The sequence below is a fragment of the Equus przewalskii genome, chromosome 13 (assembly GCF_037783145.1).
Source record: "Equus przewalskii isolate Varuska chromosome 13, EquPr2, whole genome shotgun sequence".
Classification (NCBI taxonomy): domain Eukaryota; kingdom Metazoa; phylum Chordata; class Mammalia; order Perissodactyla; family Equidae; genus Equus; species Equus przewalskii.
In genome coordinates this window covers 9,760,687-9,774,682 of record NC_091843.1, presented here as the reverse complement: position 1 = coordinate 9,774,682, position 13,996 = coordinate 9,760,687, and the positions used below count along the sequence as shown (strand labels likewise).

The following is a 13,996-nucleotide window of genomic DNA, read 5'->3' as shown; positions in this document are numbered from 1 at the left end:
GTGCCCGTGGTGGTGGTCCATGAGGAGCTCTTGAATCATGAAGGAGAGCAAAGCAGGGATGTCGTAGGGGAGGTTCATGCCCTGTGTACAGGGTGGGAGGAGATGTCCCCTGAGGTCCCTTACAATCGCACAGTCTATGGTACTGAATGGCAGCCAGGTGTTTCATTAAGCAACACGTTCATCATTAAGCAATAACCTCATCTTTGCATTCTGCCTTGCAGTTTTACTTCAAAGAGTATTGAACTGTAGTCAAATTGTGTGAAGTTCAGTCATTCCTTTGTGGCACTTCTGAGGAATACTTTCTTCATCGAGAAAAACCCTAATTGCCTTGCTCTCCTATCCTGATGAGACAGCACAGACCCTTGCCTGCTCTCCCGGGGTGGAAGCTGGATGGAACAGCTGGTTTTGAGTCAGGGGCAGCTGGAGCCAGGAGGCGATCAGAGGTATTAACCTCCCATGTCATGAAGGCAGACAGCCCCTGCTACTGGTGCCAAGGGAGCTGCCCAGGCCAGCTCCCCCGGGGCTCCCCACTCAGCCCACTTCTCCGTGAGGCAAACCAGGCCACTCAGAAGCTGCCTGCAAACTTTCCACTGAGCGCAGAGCGGCCGGCTCCTGCTCTGTGGGGAGTTCTCCCAGCGCCCGGTCAAGGCACGGAGAATTGATCTGTTAGATGAACCAGGAAGGAAAGAGCGGGAGAGCGAGCCGTGAGGCTGCGGAGCGGAGTTTTGCGTAGCAGTCCCCTCCCTTCTGACTCGAGTATTAATTGCTACATTACCACTGCCATGTAAGAAAGACAGTCAGCAAAGCCTGGGAGAGCTCCTGCTCCTCCCTCCCCGCTCCGTTCAGCTTCGCTCTCCTCCTCCGTTCCCTCGGAGCGCCCCGTGCCCTGGCAGTGCCGGCCCAGCCCTGGCATCCCGAGGTCCTCCTGTGGCGAGGACTTGAGTGGACAGCAGGAGGGGGCAGAGGGAGGGAGGGGGAAGGGAGCAAGCATCTTGCCCTGCAGGCTCTCTGGATGCAGAAGTCGGACTCACTGCAGAGGCAGCTGTGCTGTTCCCGGAGCTTCTGGGGTGCGTCCATCTCTCAGGGTTTGCCCAGGCAGTCTCCAAGTTCCGGGGGCACGCAAGGTGGAAGCCTTCCTTTCTGGGCGCTGACGGCAGAGCCTGCCTTCCCTCTGCCACCATGAGCGGCTGCTCCAAAAGATGCAAGCTTGGGTTCGTGAAATTTGCCCAGACCATCTTTAAGCTCATCACTGGGACCCTCAGCAAAGGTAGGGAGTCTGGCCTTGATCCTCCTTTTCTGTCTTGATGTGGCCTGGCTGGTTACAGCGCCTTGGTGTGGCAAGCGTGGCCGTTCTGGTGCACCTGGGTCTCAGAGGAGGCTGGGGGGAAATTGGTGCCTGGGATTCAGGGCTGCTGATAACCTGGGTCCTGGCTCTGAGCAGACGGGCACTACGCCAGGGAGCTCAGCCGGCTGTAATTGCCTGGAACTTTGGAAATGGATTTGGTGGTGTGTGGCTGACTGGTTACAGGCGGGCAGAGGAACAGAACCCTTCCCAGGGCACTGGAAGAGGCTGAGCGTGACTAGAGTTTCAAGAAGTTATCCGCGGAGTGTTGTGTCTTGTTGATAAGAGAGATTTGATGCGGTGGGCTGTGAGCAATTCTGCAGAACAGAGACGCTTGCGAGGGCCAGCAGGAGGTGGCAACGGGGCTGGAATCCATCGTGCGCTGGTGAATACGGGATGCGTATCAGCTCTGGGTCTGATGTGCAAGAGCTTCCTCTCATTGGATTCCATTTCTGCGGCTTGGTTCATCACTCTGCTGTCTTGTATCCCTGTCTCTCCGCATCTCCTGCCTGTGTTGATGTCTGTCTTCTTTACTTCTCCAAGAACTGGGTTGGAGGGAGTTGGCAGGTTTAACTCCCCCTGCAGCCCAGAAGGAGGTTGTGGACCAGCCATAGGACTGCGTGTCCATGGCTCAGCCTCACAATGCAGAGTGGAGGCTAACTTCCCGGGGCTGTCCCTGTCTCTGGAGCCCCCATTGCACTCTGGACCAGGGACAGGGAGGTGCTCGGAGACATTCTGGCAAACTTTCCAGAGATAAAATTTAAAAAGAAAGCAGCACCATGATGTGGTTTCACTGGCTGAAAAAAACACGTCTTTAAATATTTATGCTTCTGTTCAGGTGGAAAGAGTCTTTGGGGGAGACGCACTGGAAACAGCAGGCAGGGTATGCAGCGAAGGAGGGAGGCTCACAAACCCTTGATCGGGATTTTTAAAATGACAGTGAGAGAAGATAAAGGCTGTGTGTGGCCAGCTGTAATGAAGTGGCTCTGGTCCCCCGGCTACCCAGCAGGTCCAGCCTGGTGCAAATTGTAAGGTGGGCGTGGGACAGCGAACGGTGAGATTTTGCCTGCCTCCTTTCTCATGCCTTTTCGTCACTCTTGTTCTGTCCCCACTCCACTACTGAAATAGGGCACTGCCCCCCGGGAAGCCCAGGTGGACGAACACCAAATGCTGAGGGCCGGGCTGCTGGCAGAATCACTGGGGGTCCTTAGTGGGCTGGACTGAGGTGATGGGGAGAGAGCAGAGGGCTTAGAGGATCGTGCAAAGTTCCTCCGTTCAATCCTCCGAGAGAAACTGAGGTTTTCTTCCCGCAGCAGGGATACTGGGATCTTGGGGTGGTGGGTGAGGCGCAGCATCCTATTGCAGGCTCTGCTTTCCCAGAATGCAGCAACCAGAGCTTTGGCCTGGCCTTAGGGAACCTAGGTCCCAATTCCGGCTTTGGTCCCTTTGCAAGCCACAGCCTCTTTGAGCCTCAGTTTCCTCATCTGTAAAATGAGTCCATTGCTTCGACCCTGTTCACCTCCCAGCATTGCCACAAGGACCCAGGGACGCTGAGATGTGGGGTCCCTTTTCAGGATGTGTTGCAGTGACCAGATGTGAAGAAGCGGTCAGAGACCGAGATGGGTATGTGTCTGGAGAGGGTGACCAGGCCATCGCCTCTGCAGGACCAGTGTCAAAAGCTCTTTAATTTAGCTGATTGCAGGTGGGTCTGTGCACCCCAGGCAGCATCAGATGGGGAGAGAGATCACAGAAGGACATCATGCAGCTAGAGGGGTGAGTGTGAGAAAGTACATCAGACAGGGAGAGAGAGTGTGTGCAAAGGTGTGTGTGCATGTGCGTGTGTGCGTGTGTGAGAAAGAGAGGATAGACAGCTATTTGAATAGATGAGCATGAAGATATCGTCTTCTGCATATCTGCCTACGATTATTTGCTCAATATTTATTTATTGAGCTCCTCCTCTGTTGCACACTCATCGCTAGACACAGGCTACATGGACGAATAAGACACAAGCTGTCCGTCAAGAAACATGCATTCTGGGGGAGGGTCACAGACCCAAGACACCACGCTGAGTGCTGAGATAGGGGCCATGGGGCGCAAAGAGCACAGAGAAGAGAAGCTGGGAGCAGATTAAGAGGCTCCTCCGAAAGTGGTGTCAACTGAGATGAGGAGGGGTGGGGCTGGGCAGGTGGAGAGAGGTTGGGGCAGGCAGAGGGAGCAGCGCTGGGGTGTCAGCCTCTGCAGAGAAGCCAGCCAGAAGCTCAGGACAGCCCCCTCTCTCTGCTCAGAATCCCAGAGACTAGGATCCATGTGACCCAGGAAAGGGCTCCACAGGGACCAGCACTGGGGACCAAGTGGCCGCCTGGCCTTCCTCCGACCTGCTTCAGTGTGAGTTTTCTACAGCAGGGGCTCGGCAAGGCGGCCCACAGTAGGACCGGTGTGGGATGGCGTCTCTCCTCTCCACAGAGAGCAGCAAGTGTGTACACAGCCCTGGCTCTCTGCCAGGCATGTGCCGGGAAACTGGTGTTCTGCCCAAACCAGGTGTTTGCTAAATATTTGTTAAATAAATGACTGTGGGAGCCGGGCCAGGCCTGGAGGAGGGTAGCAGACCCTTTCTGGTGTATGGACCGGCCCTAGGTGAATTTAGATTAGAACCTACGTGGACATGTTATATCTGCTTAATGATTCCCGGTTTTAATTGTGATTTCACTTATTCATTATTCATTGCACTGAGTCCTGGATTTGCAATAATCCAACCCTTGGAAGGATTTTTCTTTGTCACTTTCAGGATTGAGGAACATAAAGATGCTATAGGACCAAGTACCCCCTGCTGGTTTGGGCACAACTTATTATTTTTGACCTGCCTTGGGAATACCTGGGGGACAGGGAGAGCCCAAGACCACCCTTCCCTGTCCTGTCCATTCCCGGGCCTTGGCCACCTCCCTGAAGCCAGCAATCCCCTTTCCCATTGGTCGAAGCTGCTGGGTGGCCCAGATTTCTCATCGGTGCCCTGTTCAGAGACGAACTCATCAGGTCCTCCTGCTCACATCTGCTTGACCTTGAGCTTTTCCTTCGTTGCCCTGCTCACAATCTGTGATCCAAGTTCCTTTTAGGAACATGTCTGCTACAGGCTGTCTTCCCCACTAGACTTAAGCTCTAGGAAGGCAGGGACCACATGCATTTCTACTCGCACTCTAGCCAGAGCTACTGTCTGGTGCCCAGCCCAGAGTGGGTGCTTCACTAGTATTAAATGAATGAAGCAGCGCTGCCCACCACAGACACCAGCCAGGGGCCCCTGGATGATGCTTCCGGTAGGAGCTTTCTAGGATACACCGCGCCTGCCCAGTCCTGGAGGCGCTCAGTGAACTGAGCTCTGTCCAGCTGCAGGACCTGAGTCTGCGGCCAGAGTGCCAGACAAATCTTTCAGAACTGTGCCCGAGCTTTCTTGGTGTCTCAGGAAGGGCATTTAAATCGTCCCCAGAAGGGGAGGCTGTGTGGGGCGGGGAGAGTTCTAGCGCCCTCATTCTTGTCCCTTCAGCTCTTCTTTGATGTGTTTTATATACTGGCTTTCTCTGAAATTTAAAGAATGATTCTCTTTTGCTTTAAAAAAAAAAAAAAAGAGTTGGCAAACTAATTATGCTGTGGAAAGGGCAAGTGGTTGCCAGACTGAGACATCCTTGGGTCCTCTGCACCCTGGCCGGGAAGCCTCATGCTGGGTCCCCCACCCCCTGGCCTCAGTGTCCTCATCTGGAGTCACAGTGCCCTCTTTGTAGGATCAAAGGAGATTGTGTCTACAAAGCTCCCTGCATCATAAGTACTCAGGAAATGTTCCTTGCTGCCGCTGCAGTTATTAGCTGCTTCTCTCAAGGCTGTGAGCACCTCAGGGCAGGACTCCTCCCTCCCTGCTTGTTTCTACAGTGCCTGGCACAGACTCTGAGAGTGGCTTCTCTAGTCGCTAGAACATTCACTGCTTCCCTATCCTGAGTTTGCTTTCCTAAGGCCCCACCCGGTGCTGAGACTGACACGTGATCCATTTTCCACACCTGATTACCTTATCAGGAATTATTAGCACGACTCCTAGAGCCCGGCCCTCCCCTGCTCTTTAGCTTAGCAGAAGCCCAGCTCCTGGCTTGGATGCCTAGTTAAACCAGGGTCTGGAGAACCTGCCTTTTCCTCTTCCTGCACAGCCAGCTCCTCAGCCCCCTCACGGAGACCCCAGGGCCATTGACGGGAGCCAGGCGTTACGCAGGCTCCTCTCTGGCTGGGGAGGTCTCAGCCGGTTTCCTTCTGCACTTTGGGAACCCATCTGTCACCCCAGGCACAGATGGCAAAGGAATCTAATCCAGGAGTGCTTCTAGTTGTCCTGGCCACCTGCGTGGCTGCAGGGTGGGTGTGGGGCTGACTTTATAAGATTTATCTCAAGGACAATGTCCTAGAGCCCCAGCGCCCCACTCCCACTCCAGCCTTGGTTATTTGTCTCTGTGCTCAGCTTCAGACCCATCAGAGACACGCTGTTCCTCTCGCCTCCCCCACACTGCTGTTCAGGATCCTCCAAAAACTGACCTTGAACTTGAGGATGAGCCTGGGCTTGAGTCCCAATTCTGTTTTCTACCAGCTGTGTGAGCTTGGGTGAGCTGCACAACCTCCCTAAGCCAAGGTTCTTCACTTTTAATTGGAGATAATAATAACATCAACTGCACAAGGCTGTTTTTTAATTTAATGAAGATCGTACATGGAACAGGCTGGCAGCTAGCAGGGCTGTGCCAACCCTGCCCTTGCAGGGAGCTGAGGTGAGTCCCTCCTGAAACTGTGTGCCCTAGGCACCTCTTTTGTCTTGCCCCAGTCCCGACCCTGGAAGTAAGAGCAATCATCATTTTAACAGATACTGACCTTTAGTTATTCCAGGTGGCCCAGCCAGTAGCAAGTGGCAGAGCTGAGATTAGAACCCAGGTCCCGCTGGGGCCCAGACCAGGCATTTGCCTCTCCACTCCGCAGCCTGGAGAAGACGCCCCTGCAGGCATTGCTCCCCACCTTGTCACCAGCAGGGAATGCCCCCAGCTTCCCTCTAATTTTATAGGTAGGTTTGTCAAGAAGTATTGTACCAGCTGCATCTCTTCAGGGAAGCCACCCACCTTGCTAGGGGTTGTGACAAATTCCATAATGTTGCATGGCCTGGATTGAGGAATAAGCTTTATGGGAAAAGGGAGCACTCAGCAGGCCAAGGTCAACAAGACAGCCACATGCTTGCTCTCCCAGCATCACGATCATCTCTCGGACAGTGCACTGGGGCCAGGGCACCTGCCAGATGCTGAGTGGGCTTGGCGCCCATGAGGGACCCTCCCGCACTGTGCTGCATTCTTATAGGACGAGCTTGAGAAGTGGTCTGTCAGTGGGGAAATACACAAGCTTTCAGGCACCAGCCAGTCTGGAATTGAGATACCAACTGTTTACTAGAAATCTCTGGGAAAGCAACAGCCTTGACACTGGAGACCTTGGGACCTGTGAGACGTGCCAGTGCCCCCTGAGAAAAGGAGGATGCCACCTGTCCCATGAGAAGCTCAGCTTACGTGAGCTTCCCCTTGCTGGAGGAAGAAAGAGTCTGCATCACCCCAGGTCCCCAGCTAGCTCACTGTCCTGGCAGCACAGGCGAGCGCCGGGGTCGTGTTAGGACAGCCCCACACCCTGATTGCGTCCCCCACCTCTGCCTGCTCCTGCTGTGTCACAGAAAGGTCACTTACCCAGGGTTCTGGGGCATTGCCTGCCTCTCCAGCCCAAGCCAGGGTCTGCCAGGGTGGGGAGTGTGCTTGCCTTGGTTCTCCTGATGCCCAGTAGCCCTCTTCCCAGCCTACAGGTCTCTTACCCCTCCCCCTCTGTAGAAGGCCTATCACTCCCTGATCCGTTTTTGCTGGCCAGATGCTCGCTGGGGGCCCTGTAGTCCCATGACAGAGGGGAGAGAGGAAAGTGGGAGCTCCCACCTGCTAAGGCTGTCCCTCTCTGGGGCCACCAGGCCCCTCTTCCAGATAACCCCAATGCTAGGCAAGAGTAATTTGCTCAGGGCTGCTTTTCCTGGCACGGCTCCACAGACATCCTATTAACTTCAGGACCACGGGGGAGTGGCTAGTTTGTTCCAAATTAAAAGTAGCTGAAAATGGGGCCCTCCGGCAGGCAGGAGGGTGCCGTGGGCTACGCCAGTACATGAGTGGAGTGGATCAAGTCAGGTCTTATACATCCTTCGGAGGCCCAGAGATCTCTTGCCATGCCAGTGTGACCCTCACCTTCCCAAGTCCTCTTAGGGTTACAGAATCTTCCAGGCACAGAATCTCCCCTGGGCTACCTCTCTCACCAGACCCTGGGTCCCTAGTCCCTGAGAGCTGTTGATTCCCAAGTATGGAGGTGGTCATGTGAAGTAGCCACGGAAGGCGGCAGGATGCAGGAAAAGAAAGAGCGCAGCTCTGGAGCCAGACAGTCCTAGGTTCAAATCCTGCCACTTCCTAGCAGGACAGCCTTGGGCAAGCCATTTTCCATTCTGAATCTACATCCTTTCCTGGAAAATGGGGCCAGTAATTCCCACTTCACGGGGCTACCAAGAGATGGTGCATGTGACAGCACCCAGCACATAAAAGCTGCCCCATAAAGGTCAAGTTCTCTGCCCTTCTCTTCTCTTGTGATTAAACCTTGGACTTGAAGCCAGGAGAAAGGAGGCAGAGCTGGAAGAAACAGGCCCTGGGGCAAGTCTTCTTCCAGCTCCTTTCTAGATGTGCTGGTCCTCCAGAGTGGCCACCTCTGTCCCTGGTGACTCTCCATTGCAAGCTTGGTAATCAAGAGCTTGTGAATAGCTGAAATCATCCTTTTTATTTGGTGGTTTGCGTATTTATTGGCCACCCTTCTGGCCCCCGTGAGAACATGAGCCCTACAAAAGCATTCACCGTGGGGCTTGTTTTTGGTGATTCAAGCCCCTGATGGACATTGAATAAGTGATGGCTAAAGGCTTTCCCTGCCCTGCAACTTCAGGCTGTGTGACCTGGAGTCCCTTTATTTATTTTTTGCTGAGGAAGATTAGCCCTGAGCTAACATTTGTGCCAATCTTCCTCCACATTATATGTGGGTCACCACTACAGCAAAGCTGACAAGTGATGTAGGTCCACGCCTGGGATCCGAACCTGTGAACTTGGGCCACCGAAGCGGAGCATGTCAAACTCAACCGCTATGCCATGAGGCTGGCACCTGGAGTCCCTTTTTGAGGCCCGGTCTTTGTCGGGCTAGTTCAGAGGCCTCCCACTCTCCATCTCCCTATTCTGAATTTCTGTGCTAGAATTTGACAGAAGCGACCAGCCAGAATGAACTCGGTGAGATGGAGGGTCAGTGAAAGCAAGACCAGGCGCCTGGTCCCCCTTCCATTCCAGTTCCCGCATGCTCTGCAGCATCGCCCTCTCAGCAGCAGGCCCACATCTCCCATCCACTACAGCTGGCCAGTGTCCATCTGCACCCCAACCGGAAGGGCAGGAGGGAGGACCCAGCCTCTGAGGGCCCTCCAGGAGGGCAAAGAGCTGGGGAGAGGAAGCAGAGATGAGGAGATGGCACAGGACCCTGGGTCACCTGAAAGGAAAGGGAAGCCAGGACTCCAGGAAAAGACTGGAGGGAAGGCGTTCACCTCCGCCGTGACCACTCTCCCTGTCCTGCCCACAGATCCCCGGTCTGGAGGCAGAAGAAAGCCTTCCTCCTGCTCGGGTGAGGGCGGGAGGCCCGTGAACACAAAGCCCACCCTGGATGAGGGGGTCCTGTTTCCATTTTGCGTCCTTAGAGCTACATGGAGCAACAGCTTTAGGGCCGGGCCTGGGTTCGAATCCAAATCCTCACATTTGCTCACTGAGCAGGTGGCTTGCCTTCTCTGGCCCTCAGTTTCTTCATCTCTAAAATGAGGGAGCGGCTGTTCTCAAAGTTCCCTTTCAGCTTTGGAATTTTCAGATTCACTAACAATAGTAACAGCACTACCCATAGCACCTGCGGTGTGCCCGACATTGCTCTAAGCACTGTGCACACGAGCACCCCAGGGGCTGGATGGCAGTAGTTAACCCCAATCACACATGAGGAGACCGGAGCTTCAGAAAGGGGAAGGGCCGAAGGGCCCAGGGCCTGGGCTCAGCGTCACACAGCCGGCCTGGGACAGAGCTAGAACTGGAAGCTGAGCTGTCTGTCTCCAAGTTCCGGTTGGACCCCCACATTACGCTCCGTCCGTTTCTAAACTCAGATCCAAGATAGGAAAGCAATGGAGACGAGACTGACCACTGCCCAGTTAGGCCAAGAGGCCACACGTACTCTTGTTTCAGAAACCAAGTTTTCAAGGCCTCCGTTCTAACTGAACAGCACAATTCGAGAGAATTCCCCTGAGACCTGAGCCCCCAAGTCTACACCGCAAACCATCATCCACAGGTCACCTTTTCCACTCAGACAGCAAAGCATATGGAAGAGCTGGCCGGACAGCCAAGACCACAGGGACGGGAAAGAAAGGGAGCGTCACCCAGCCAGCATCCTCATTGGAATTCCAGTCTGGCCAGTTGTCACCTCTTCCTGCAACGTTGTGGGTTGGAGGCAGAGGCAGAGAATCAGGCAGGAGTCAAGGAGGGAGATGTGATTCTGAGGCTTGTATCTGAGAGGCTGGGGTCAGCCTACCCCAATTTTCTTTCTGTAATCTTTCGATTAACTCTGGGCCAGTTTGGATGACATTTTTCAAACCATCTGGGCTTGGCAGGCAGAGCCGAGCCCAGGCTTGCTGCTTGCTATCTGCAAACATCAGCTGGGAACCAGCTGTCACCAGGAGCCTGGGATGTTCCTGAGCCACGAGACATATTGGGCTGCACTGTACTCCCAGCACCCTTGCGCTGGCTAACCCTACCCATGCCTCACAAGTCCAGAAACAGTGGCCTGTCATTCTGAACTCAACAGGCACCAAGTAAGAAATAATAATTGCCGCCGTCCCGTCCGTTGAGTGCTATTTACTTGCTGAGTCTTTTCAAGGGTCCCCGCATTCAATCCAGCCCTAGCCCCATGAGTTATCTACTCTTACTATTCCCCCGCTGAGGCTGGAAAAGGTTGAATAACTTGCCTGAGGTCACTGAGTCAGAACTGTGCCTCTGAGGATCCCAGGCAGAGCTGAAGGAAGGCTCTCAGTCAAATCCCTCAGCACCCTGCCCCCTGCTATGGCCTGGGTTGTGCCCCCCACCCCAATTTGTATGTTGAAGCCCTAACTCCCGATGTGACTGCGTTTGGAGATAAGGCCTTAAGAGAGATAAAGAAGACAGAATGAGGTCATAAAGATGGGGCCCTAATCCGATAGACTGTTGTCCTTAAAAGACGAGGAGGAGACTCCAGGAGAGCACTCAAGCAGAGGAGAGGCCACGTGAGGACGTGGTGAGAAGAGCACAGTGGCCTCTGCAAGCTGAAGACAGAGCCCTCACAGAAACCAGCCCTGCCAGCACCTTGATCTCAGCCTTCCAGCCTTCAGAAATGTGAGAAAATAAATGTCTGCTGTTGAAGTCACCCAACAGTGGTATCTTGTTATGGAGGCCCTAGGAAAGTAACTCACCTGCACAGACAATTCATTGTATAGCATCCTTTGCCATATTTTTTTATTGTAGTAAATATGCATAACATAAAATTTACCTTTTTAACCATTTTTAAGTGTACAACTCAATTCAGTGGCATTGGGAACATTCACACTGTGGCACAATCCTTACCTCCATCCATCCACGGAACTTTTCATCATCCCAAACTCAAACTCCCTACCCACTACCAGTAATCCCCCACTGCCCACCCCCAGCCACTGGCAGCCACCATTCTATTTTCGGTCTCTCTGAATTTGACTATTCTAGGTACCCCACGTCATGGAGTCATACAATATTAGTCCTTGTGTGTTTGGCTTAGCACAATGTCTGAAGGTTTATCCATGTTGCAGCCTGTGTCAGAATTTCATTCCTTTTAAAAGGCCGAGTCATTCCATTGAATGGATACACCATAATTTCTTATTTATTCATCTATCACTATTCATCTGTTCCCATATTTTTAATGCACACAGGGATCATATAATCCCCTTGCTCACGAGTCTGCCTCCAGGGGTTTCTTGACACATTGAGAGTCCAATGCAGGCTTTTCTCGGTGGCCTACAGGCTCCGCATTTCTGTCTGCCTCCTCTGGCCTCATCCTCTCCCAGTGGTGCACCCGAGCCACCAGGCCATGTTGCTCTTGCTGGAACACCAGCTCCATCTGCCTGAGGGTCCTCACAGTATTGCTGCCTCCGTCTGGACACTTTCTGCCAGTTCTCCTCTGGCTCTCTGTCCACTTAATTCAAATCCCCTCCTGTCTACAGTAGCCCCTCACCTCCCCACACGTCAGGTACTTCCTACCCCCTGAGGCCGCCTTGTTTTCTGCACAGCACCTACATCACACATTTATTCACTCGTTTCTGGTCCAGCTTTCCCACTAAGAGCTCAAAGAAGGCAGGGACTATCCTGGCCGTTGCTGCTTTCCCAGGACCTGACGCATAGTGGAAGCTGAGAGGTCAACCAGGCAGATGAGAAGCCCATGGCCCAGGGAAGACCACCCAGCAGACAAAGCTGGCCTTTGACCCTGGGTCTCCGAATCCTCTTTTCTTCCCTGAAGGTTCTGTCCTGTGTGCCTTTTAAAGGCCCTGGCTCTGTATCCTGCCTTACCAGGTCCATCTGTCCATCCACACTTACCCTTGGCAAGGCCACCAATGACTCTGCATCCTGGACATGAAGGTTTGAGCCAGTCATCTATCAGTCCCCTATCCTGAGAATGGCCCCCTCCTCAGTCACTGCAGCTGTGGGCCATTTGGCTAATCTGTGATTTAGTCTTACTGTGCAGGGAGCGGAATCCTGCCACGGATGGGGGAAAGGACTGGCAATCTTTCCCATTCTGCCCTCAGCTGCATTCAGCTAAGAGGCTCCTCTGTGAGGGTGTGAAGCAACCATTCACCAGCGAAGGCCTCTGGGGGCTGTGGACACTGCTGGCTCCCCCTGCCTGTGTGTTAGCTCTTGAGGATTCAGGACCTTCTGGAAACATGACTTTTGGAGTTCATCCTACCCCAAAACCAACCACCACTCTTTATAAGCTATATGAACTTGGGAAGTTCCCTCACTCTTCTGAGCCTTGCTTTCTGTCTGGAAAATAGACATAATAATGTCCATCTTGCAGGTCTATTGAATGAATGCACTAAAGTGTTCAGTGCAGTGCTTTGCTTGTGTCCCATTAAGGGCACAACAAGTGATGTGGTGTTTTTGCTTTTATTTGCTCTTGCTGTCTATAAGGACTGAGCTTACATCTCCTCTCATTTGCAGTTTAGTCAAACCAGGGACCTCTCAGGTCTCAGAAAGTGGCTGATTGACTGCCATCACCTAAGTAGGCCAGAAAAGAGTCAGAGACTTCTCCAACATTCTCTTTACCTTCCCTTTTCCTACCTGGAGTCAGAGTGTCTGTGACAAAGGGTCTTATTCTAGGCAGGTGGCATGGGAGGGCAAACACTCTGTTCAGAGAATGAGCTCAGCGCCCAGAGCCTCCAAAACCTTCTGCACACCACTCACTCCAGTCCACCCATCCCAGCCCCGTTCACAGCAAATGTTCCCTCCCTGGTGAAAAATAGGAAGAGGGGCAGTAAAAGCTTAGCCTTACAGCCCGCCTGGGAATGAGCAGACCAGACATCTTCTGTGGCCTGAGTCAGAGTCCCCTGAGGGCACCTCCACCCCGGGAAGGAGATCCAGGCCCCAAATCACAAAGCCACCAGAGCAGGTGAGTTCTGGCAGGACACTGAACCACATTTGGTGAACTAAAGGCCAAAAACTAAAAAGGATCTGCCCCTGCCTGCTGGCCTCTGTCTCACTTGGTGCCATGATGTAGAAAGAAAGAAAGAAAGAAAGCAGACGTGGGAGTCCCCAGCATTATCTGGCGCCTATGCATCGTGCCTTGGACTTTGATGTCTGCCCAAGTGAGCTGCTGAGAGCCCAGAGGTGACCGCTGACGTGAGACTCCTCCTAACACTCCATCCCCAGCCTCCTCAGTGTACAGGTGGGGAGACTGAGGCCAGAGCGAGCAAGTCCCTTGAACTAGATACCTTGAGTCACAGCCTCCTCTGGCTGGCGGTGGGGGGCTGGGCCACACAGGGATGGAGGGTGAGTCGGGCCCCTCCTGGAGCTGTGGCCACCCAGCAGACACCTCTGCAAGTCCACACAGTCAGCGACTCAGGCTGAGACCGGGCAAGGCCCCTCACTTCTTCATCTGTGTCCCTGAGCTCCTGTCCTCATGACTCTCCCTCCAGCGGGCCTTCCACATCTCTCTCCCTTGCCTCAGCTTGTCTCTCAGGCTCCAGACCCACAGATGAGTCCTGGCTGGACTGTGAGCTCATGGGAGACAGGGGCCACATTTTATGCGTGTAAGAATGCCCAGCACCCCTCACGAGCCTGGTACAGAGAAGGGGCTCAATGGATGGATGAACGGATAAAGCAGGGAAGGGAGGGAGGGGGGAGGCAGGAGAGAGGGAGAGTGGAGGGATCATAAACGCTTCTATGTGAATGTCTTCCTGTGGCCTCTACTCAGCCCTTGGAACAACACAGCAAATCTCTCTCCTGACTTCGCTGTTCCTCTTCA

General features: G+C 53.6%; 1 protein-coding gene across 1 annotated transcript in view; it reads left to right on the top strand.

Annotated features, from left to right (window-relative positions):
• Positions 1–668: 668 nt before the first annotated feature.
• Positions 669–13,996, top strand: part of KCNIP1 (potassium voltage-gated channel interacting protein 1) — a 344,476-nt gene continuing 331,148 nt past the window's right edge. The window contains exon 1 of the mRNA XM_070570361.1: positions 669–1,267. Coding sequence (XP_070426462.1) covers positions 1,180–1,267 — 88 coding nt within the window. The 5' untranslated portion in view covers positions 669–1,179. The remainder of the gene's footprint in view (positions 1,268–13,996) is intronic.